A 9497-nucleotide genomic window follows, 5' to 3' on the forward strand; every position below is an offset into this window, starting at 1 on the left:
CTGGAATTCACTGAGCTCCTGAGAGCGGCCCATTCTTTCACAAATGTCTTGTTTCACAGTCTGCATGCCTGAGTGCTTGAATTTATACACCTGGGGCCAGGCCAAGTGATTAGAACACCTGATTCTGATCATTTGAATGGGTGAGCGAATACTTTTGGTAATATAGTGTATATATAAACCAGGAGTTGCTATGACAGTTGTGCTGTAAGTTTTATCTTCCTGAACTGCAGCGACATTATATTAATAGAGGAGTGACATAATTTCTAAGGTTAAGAGTTTTTTTTAAGGGACAACGCGTACTACTGCACATGTGAAAAAAGCAGAATAAATGTTTGTCAAACAGCAGCGGCGGCCTTCATTGCACTCCAATCACAGTGTTGGACTCATTAAGGACAGCTTAAAAACAAAAGATCAAATTGATACAGCATAACCAGAGATATCGCCTCATTTTTTACTCTGCACATTATTCCTCCTTTTCAAAACTTGACTCCTACATCACCCAGAGTGCAACTTGGCCACTGAGCAACATCACTGGAGACATTTTATCATAATCACATTCTCCTCTGTAGCTCCAAAAGGCTTTACACCAGTTTTGAAATACTCCCCAAGACCTGTCAACACTCAGTGTGGGGAATTGGTGGAGTGACCCTTTAAACCCCCCCTTTATTACTTGAGGCTATTGAATGAGGCTGTAACTGCCATTTCACAGCTAAAGTGGTGTTTTGTTAATTAAAGCAGAAAGAATACTGTAACAAACACAGAGAAATACATGATCCGTGGTGCCTGCTGTGTAGATGAGTGTCTCCTCGTTAATCAACGTCACTGTCTTCAGGTGTGCTGGCCTTCAAATACGGCCCGGAGCGCGCGATGCCAGCAGGTGATTTGACTGCTCCGTTTCCTCGTTTATTCAGCTATTCAAATGACGAGTCACTGTCGCGGAGGGAAAGAGAGAAGCTGGGCTCTGAAAGACAAACACACCATTTTGGCTCGGTCTGACCCGAGCTCCGAGGGAGTCCGTGCCAGTGACCGACATGATGATGGTGTGGTGTGGAAGGACGCGGGACGTCGACCAGCGGCGGCTGTAACAAAAAAAAAACAAAAAAAACCAAACAAGACAAGGTGAGGGCCGGGCTTTCTGCTCGCGTGCCAGACTTCATTCTGAAATCTTACTTTTATTTCCTGACTACGTACTGAGGCCACTCTCGTTGGACATACGAACAAACTTGAGATATTTTACAAATGATGTGGGTCTGGGGGGAAATTCGGTGTGGATGATTGCCAACAAAGCTTTTAATAACCTTGACGAAAATGCAATTTATAGTGGAGTTACCCCCACAATGGATTCATTTGGTGCTTCTGTCCATCATAGGTTATCTGTTTGCACGTGTCTCCTGAAAACACGAGTTTCTGTCTTAAAAACCAGAGCTATATTACGCTAAAAGAAAATTGTCTGAACCAGATAATGATTGAATCCCACTCATTTGAGTTCTTTGGCATTTTTTTCCTTTTCACAGTTTATGGGCCCAAACAAAATTGACGCAGGAAGTAAATATAATGAAAAATCCTAATGACCTGTTGTGCTGTGCATCTGTCCATCCATCCCAGCTTTTGGTTTCTTCTTTAATTTTACACACCTTGAAATGCTCAATTATATGTGTCAGTGTAATGCAGAATGACAGATTGCACATTTGTTTTAATTTGTTGACCTTTTTGGAAGATGGTCTCTTCCTCCATGATACAGCAAAACTTCTGCATTCCTGGTTGTGGTAAGAGTAGAGGTGATCCCTGCTGTATGTTTGTCAGCGTCAGAAACACAAGGCCAGCCTGCTTTGCATTTTATTTCCATTAAAGAAAAGTGTACCGCACAATGCAAATAATCTCTTGACACCCTCTAGACTGGAACAAGAGCCCAGTTGTGTTGTACAGTTGCTCATTCAGACACAGACCACTATCCAGTGTTTACTTAAACTAGCACCAGCCAGGGGGGAGGTCTCTAGTTAAGTCTAACGGACTAATGTATTAGAATCGACTGTTTTCCATAAGTGGAGGTAGGTACTTTCTGTCCTGTGAGACAAACTTCAAAGAAACCCAAGTTTGGTTTCATAGAGAGTCTTGGCGTCTATTCAGTATTAATTAATGGGCATATTGGATGACGTTTTAAAGTTTCCAGACTGCTGGAAACAACTGCTGTATAACATGTTGAATTTCACTGGAGCTGAATGGCCTACATGAAATGAGGATAAACTGAGCTGTGTCCACATACTTCTGGTCATTTAACGATTATATATAAATTGAATCCTGTTTGCAGTGCATTGTCTTCATGTTTGGATTTGCTTTCTGATTTTAAGACAAGCTGTACAAGGAGCATCTTCATCGTTCCTTCATCCTCCATATCTGATGCCCCGTGATCCTGCTGACTGCTGAAGGCTCTACGTCCTCCATCCGTTTGTCTCCTCGCAGCTTCACCCTCCTCTTCTTAATCACTCCTCCGTACGTCTGCCCTGCAGTCATGAATCCCTACAGCAGCACAAACTTGGACTCTCGCCCATACGATGACATCACTGCTGCAGCTCCATATTCACCTCCGGACCCATCTGATGATTCCCAGAATCCACCTTTGTCAGCCACCTTACAGTCTCCTCCTCTCATCCAGACAGATCATAGCTACCTGACAGTTTTGAGCCATAACTCCCCACATCAGGCGTCATCAGACCAAGATGGAGGTCACAACCTGCTCCCATCACCAGACTACTCCAGCATACCGCTTCCAGGCTCGGAGTCAGGCCTCAGCCTGGGATCCAGGCCTCAGTCCTGGCTAGCTCCATTCCGATCGACCTCCCCAACTCCATCAACAGTGAACCCCTACCCTGCCCCCTCCACACCCCCCTCCTACCAGTTGTCGGTAATCATCCCCTCCCCAGACCTCGGCCCGTCTCCTCTCCAGTCTCAGTGTTCCGAGGACAGCTGCCCGGACCTGGAGTGCGCCATCTGCTTCAGCCAGTTCAACAACATCTTCCGCTGTCCCAAGATGCTGAATTGCAAGCACACATTCTGCCTGGAGTGCCTGGCACGCATTAACATCAAGTCGGCTGAGCCCAGTGCAATCCAGTGTCCGCTTTGCCGCGGCCTCACGCCCCTACCCACCCTCGGGCTCCCAAGACTGGCCACAGACTCGGGCGTGCTGTCCTACCTGCCGGCCGCCATGCAGAGGGTCTACAGCATCCGCTTCCTCCGCAACAAAGGGAAGCTTCAGGTCAAAAGGTAAGAAACCTATCTGGAGACAGAATTCAGTCTTCTGTTGAGCCTTTAAATGCACAATTTGTTACGTAAGCAGTGTGGGATCATGGGAGTTGTCTTCTTTGTTAAAGTAACCTTCATTGCTGGTGACTCAGGTAGGCTGAAGTGTTCATGGACAAGATGCTGTGTTTTTAAAGTTGTATTCGCATTCCGTTTAAACACATTTGCCAACTACCTTCCTCACTTTCTGATTCTCTCTGAAGTAACTGAGCTCTGCCCATCAGTTATATCAGCACCATTACACCACTATGGTGCGTACTTTTTACAGTGTCATTACGTGATTGCTGTACATGGGAAGAAATACCTAAATCAGGAAAATGTTATTGGATTGGAGTTAGATTTTTCACAGGTCAGAAGTTTGGTTTATTGCAGGACATTTGTTTGGCCAAAAAAAAATATTGTAATAGTTACAGATCAAGTTCCACCAGAGCTCATTTTACTAACCTATTTTTTCTTCTGAACGGAAGGATTTCAATAGAACCATCACAGAATACGCTGCTCTGTTTGGTCATTAACGTTCTGTTTCTCGTTAAGGTCAACTGAAAATCGTCGTCGTTGGACTCGGAGGTCGCTGGCGTCTGTGAGATCTCTGGATGTGGGGCTGCCCAGCCCGTCTTCCGAGGATGGCAGTGAGGCAGGCGGAGCTCTGTTCAGACTGACAGGCCGGCCGATGTGCCGAGCCTTCCTCCTGACGTCTGTGGTGATGATGATGGTGCTGCTGACTGGCATCATCATTTTCATCGTCACCAGCAAGGAGTGAGTAACTTCACATTACATCACATCAAGTCTTCTTCCTGCTTTTTTTTCCTGTGATGGAAAAAGACAAAACTGTAAAATTCCACAATCTCGAGGGAATTTTATATCTGAATGTAGTTAATGAGTGACATCTGTTTCACCGCTGCGGTGAAAAGATGGAAACAGATCCAGATGTGCAATAAAACCCATCGTTCCAAGCTGTTGTGCAACGAGAGGCAACTAAAGCCAGGACATGGAGGATGAGCTCTTAAATTTAACACTGTGGGAATCAAAGGGGATTGAGACTCACACCTTAGCTGAGAAAGTAGCTCTGAAAATGAGATGCGGTGGGATTGAATCTGCTTTTATCTTGTGCCAAAAGTTTCAGATAATCATGCATATGTCTGAAAAGATTGTACTTTTCATGTACATTGCTCACAGGTACAAAATGACAATCATGTAACGGCTGCAGTAGTAGTATTTAGGATGCCGAGGAGCTGCGCTCTACTGCTTTACAGTACTTGGGCCAAAAGCTTTAAATGATTAACTTACCGTTTTCAAAAATACTTAACAGCAGAACTTCCTGCTCATTTTCATTGGTTCAAGTCACAAAATGGCAGTCAGGTAAAGGCAGATGTGGGGAAGCGCTGGAACATAATAAGCCTCTTAACACTTTGCCAAATGTTTCAGTTATTTGCCTCAGTTTTGGGGAAAAAATGTATGTCTTGAAACTCCAGTTATACAAGATGGCTTATCTGAAGGTTGTTTGCAATAAAGGGGGAAAAAAGTGCCACCTTGAAGAATACCATCCAACAACTGACTTGTATAAACCACAGGGCAAAGTGTCTGATGGCTCCCCTCCAGCTGCAGAGCTTTTGAAGTACTCTCTTCTTTCACTTTGAGAATCAAGCCTCCATCAAAACATTTTGTCACTTAAACATAATATTGAACTAAGGCTTGTGACCAGCCTGTGGTTTCCGTTTAAACATACGATTGCATAAACCTGTCACAAGATGGCGCCTTTTTCTCATTCTCCTGTTATAACTTGCTCTGGCAGCTTAAAGCACTTAACGTTGTTTTTCAAAACTGCCCGCGGTTTACGTAAGTCTGTTGCCCCTGGGTCTAATCAGATGCTGTAAACAGGAGCCATGCAAATGACCTGAGCCACAGCTGCAGTAGGTCAATGGATTATTACAGATGCTGAAACATGAAACTTTTTACCCACACAACTGATCAAAACCTGGACAAAAAAACACAACTCCTCAATCAAGTTCCTGAAATAAGCTTGGGCTCAGTATGTGATTCTAAGTGCGTTCAGCCTGCCAGCTCGTCTGTAAGAGACTGCAGGAGCCTCCGATAGTTGGAACAGTCCCAGAGTGCTTCACTGGTATTGAGTACAGGACTGTGTGTTTGAATCCAGCTGAATCCTGTTCAGAGAGACGCTTGATCATGTTATAACTGTCGGTGATGCACTTTACCTCAAACAATCATGAATTGCCCTCTAGCAAAACTTCCCCCCCAAAATACTTTGACTTGCAAATCAAACAGGACCTGAAAGCAGAAGCTACCTTCATGGTGATGCCCGAAGTTCATCCAGTATAATATATTTTAAGAAGATGATTTGCCTTTTGTAACAAATATGTGATCTCTGACTAAAACTGAGAAAATATTTTAATCCAATGTTTGTCTTCCTTGTTTCTGAAACTGTTTACTGTTTTTAGGCTCTGACCTGTTTTACTGTGCAATGTAAAATAAATAATTTTATATATTTATAAAACTGTTTTAGCGAAGCTAGCTCTATCACCATGTTTGCTTCATGTTGAACTTGAATAAATTCCTTTTTTTGAATTATACATTTTGTCTTTTCTCACTAAGTTTTGAACTGAAAGGGGACATGTATCTATAAAATTATTTAAAAAATTAAATGTATCCACACTGCTACAGTATCTAAAACTGTCTATATTATGTATACAATATAAAATGCAATTATCATTTGTTTTTTTTTTTTCCAAAAATGTAACTTTTTAATCCAGTGACCAGCAGAGTTCTAGAGAAAGTGTACTCTGAAGAACTTGAATCGAAAAAGATTTAAGATTTTCAAACAATCATGACTTTACAACACACTACTGGTGCTGAGAGGGTACACGACTGCACGCCGAACAGACGCCTCTAGTTGTTTTACTGAGGTGTTCAGTGTACTAAAGCCTCCCTCTGCTGGTGGAGAATGGGCCTGTAGGACGTTTAATGCCACAGTGTCAGGTAAATTTTGTTTACGGAGCTGATGATCTTACAACCTGCACAGCATGTAAAGCCATCCATCCCTTTCATTCAGGAACAGAAAGCAGCTGAAGAGAGGTATGAGTGAGGAGTAAAGGCTCCAGTTGGACCTGTACTACAAAGCATGTTATCCCAGAGCAGAGGACTTGGATCAGTAACATCTGACTAGCGGAAACACATGTTATTCAAAACACGTGTGATCATACCTTTCATTTTGGGGGAACATGTATTCGTATGACATGTCAGATTTTGTCTCTAGTTTTGTTCAATTTATACAACCCTCCACACTCCTCTTTACTGCTTGTTGCACCTGTAAGCCCCCAGCAGGTGGAGCTGTAGCACCAGCAATTGAAGTATGTATAGAAACATGAGGGGTGTGTGTGTTGGGGAAAGTACAGTAAAGGGATTAGAAGGAATTAAACAAGTCACATAATAAAACCTACATAATAACAATTTAATCAAGTGTTGGAATACAACATACAGCATATGGATACAACATGGTCAGAAATATATGTGCCTTGTCTGTTTTGTTTATGACTTTAAAAAGCAGTCAAAAGTAACCAGACTTGGAATCAGTCAGGTCGATCTTAAATGCAGCAGTGTCTCCAGCCTAGTTTAGCATTAGCATGCAATCATTTGCTAATCTCCGCAAAACACAAAGTACAGCTGAGGCTGATGGGAACATCACGAGTTTTTGTCAGCATTTGGTCATGAACCAAAGTATTGGACAAACAAGCTGTGCAATTCTTTAAACTGACTGTACAGGAATCCTTTCAAGTACTTTTCTCTGAGACAAGCTGCCTGGAACAACCATTAAAGCTTAGTGGACATTGGTTTGTTTCTCCACTAGTCCTCCAGCACACACACTAAATGGGAAAACTATCCACAGCCTCAAACTTTCAAACAGGTGCCTGCAAGTCTACCTTACTTACTTATTTACTGACCTGCCTATATAAGTATTTATTTTTCATCACCAGGGATAATTATCCAACACAATTGCAGCCCTTTCACACAGCTACCATTTTTGTTTAAGATCATAGTGTTTATTCTTGGTTGATCACACACAACACTTAGTTCAGCCAGTCATTACGTTGCTTAACATTCCTCTCTCTTCCACTTCCTTCATGATCATCAACGGACAATGGGTGTTCACTCTTTCCGTTTAACCAACCAGATTATGCCACAGTCTCCTGAAGCCAATCATATCGTTGCTGCCAAATTATTTCTCTTCTCTACTGCCTTTTAGTTCAATTGACCGTGAGAATCGTCGTGACCTTCCTTCCACTGCAGGTCTGAGCTTACAGAGGCCCACTTCTCTTCACATCCATCCAGATTTCTGCCATTCTTTTCATCCCATCACTACCAGTGTCTATCACCCCTCCGTCAGGGGGCGTCCTACACCACCCATTGCCCCCCTACAGTGCGGTACAGTAAACAAAGCTATAATAACATGTGGCTTTTTATTAAAGGCCCCACTAAAGACATATCTTCCTCCATGAACATACAATCTTCAGAATTTCTGCTGATCTGATCTAAATCTGATCTGGAGGTCTTGAGGAAAGCAGTTTTCTAATCGGCGAATGTCTGATCAGACCATTCACATTTCTCATTCTTGCTGCGCACATGAATACTTTATCGTTTAAAGTGTCTCCTGATTGATGTGTTGTTATCCCTCACATAGCATTTAACAGTTTTCTTACATTTTCTCATCATGTGGAGTGAATCGTCCTGCAGAATCCTGATCTGATCTGGTTTTATGCACAGGGTGTTGTGATTTTCACACCTGAAGCCTTTGCTCCAAGTGGTAAAATGTGAATGTGTGTCTTCCCAGAAACATTGTCCAGTTTTTTTTTTCTTTTTTTACTCTGGTGAAAAGTAGTTCCAGATAAAACAGATTGGAAAGTTGATACAATAATCCTCAGAGGAAGTCTTCTCAGAGCTTTTTCACACTGAGTGTGATGTTTCCTTTATGACACAGTGTGGGTGTGCATCCATGTGTGTACCTGGGTGTGTTAATAGATGCCTTTGTGTATGATGGCAGAGGACACACCCTAACAACACCGTGAACACTTACACAAGCCGATTTCCATGGAGACCGACCATATGAAAAGCTGCTTGAATCCCACCTGTTGAAAGAGTTCAGTGCGCGCAGATTTATCTTGAAGTCTCAGAGAAAAGCTTTCAGTCTCTCACGTGACTTGATTGCCATCTTCAGAGATGGAACAAAAAAGGCAGATTGACTTCAGGTGGTCCTGAATATACAAGGAAACATCCCCCACCTTGAGACAAGCATCACATAAGGGTGCGGTCAGAGGGGCAAGACACTGACACCTCAGAACTTGTCAGCACAGCATCACTTTCCCTGCACAGGGAGGAGATTTAGTGCCAACGTGTGATTGTCCTCCAAAGATATCCACAGTTGGTTTAGGGTTGGGATGGATAAATGGGTCCAGAAAGCATCAGACTTTGACACCAGAGACGACTCTTCACTTTTCCTTTACCAAAATAAAACATTTAATTGTTCAAGTAATGTACTGAATCTTTTTTTTACCAGTTGCAGTAGCATCAATATTATATTCACCTTGTGACTGTGTGTGTGTGTGTGTGTGTGTGTGTGTGTGTGTGTGAGTGAGTATCATCATGGTAACATGGGGTCCTGGAGACACCTCTTGCAGCATGAATTGTTGTCTGTGTACAGTTTTTGTCAGTGTGATAGTATCAAAACAACCGAGCAGCAAGACGCAGTCAGAGAGCTTTACAGCTGTGTAGTGGAGATAAAAAACAATTAAGGCCGAGTTTGACGACTGATGTAGTCATCCATGAGAACTGAATAGTTATGGGTTGGATTGTGAACATGTTGATGTGATTTCATCACAAGATGATCTCTGGTTTGTAAAATGCATGAAGTTGTTGCTGTTTGTTATAAAAAAAAACAAAAAAAACAAAACATATTTTAAAGAGACAGGGAGCTTGAGCACCCTGAGAAGAGACGACTATCTGGTCAGTGGGGGAAAGAGAGGACAGAGGAGGGTTTCTGTAGTTCAGCGACCTCATTCAGAACAATATCGTGTATCTGTCCAACACACACACACACACACACACACACACACACACACACACACACACACACACACACACACTTTGTTTGTGTGATAGAAGGCTTGTTGTTGAGGCAGCAGGGAACATCC

The 9497-nt window shown here is 42.8% G+C and overlaps 1 protein-coding gene across 1 annotated transcript; it reads left to right on the top strand.

Annotated features, from left to right (window-relative positions):
• Positions 1–817: 817 nt before the first annotated feature.
• Positions 818–5885, top strand: LOC119020103 (RING finger protein 223). The gene is made up of 3 exons (XM_037099211.1): positions 818–1119; positions 2349–3261; positions 3832–5885. The coding sequence occupies exons 2-3, from the start codon at positions 2510–2512 to the stop codon at positions 4055–4057; spliced, it is 978 nt and encodes a 325-aa protein (XP_036955106.1). The 5' UTR covers positions 818–1119; positions 2349–2509; the 3' UTR covers positions 4058–5885.
• The last annotated feature ends 3612 nt before the right edge of the window (positions 5886–9497 follow it).

This window comes from Acanthopagrus latus, chromosome 5 (assembly GCF_904848185.1).
Source record: "Acanthopagrus latus isolate v.2019 chromosome 5, fAcaLat1.1, whole genome shotgun sequence".
Lineage (NCBI taxonomy): Eukaryota > Metazoa > Chordata > Actinopteri > Spariformes > Sparidae > Acanthopagrus > Acanthopagrus latus.

What these genes read in the sequence shown, in the direction of transcription:
- LOC119020103 (XM_037099211.1), top strand. Translation starts at nt 2,510, where the DNA reads ATGAATCCCTACAGCAGCACAAACTTGGACTCTCGCCCATACGATGAC. An exon ending in GGGAAGCTTCAGGTCAAAAG is followed by an intron (nt 3,262 to 3,831) that starts GTAAGAAACCTA and finishes TTTCTCGTTAAG; the next exon opens with GTCAACTGAAAATCGTCGTC.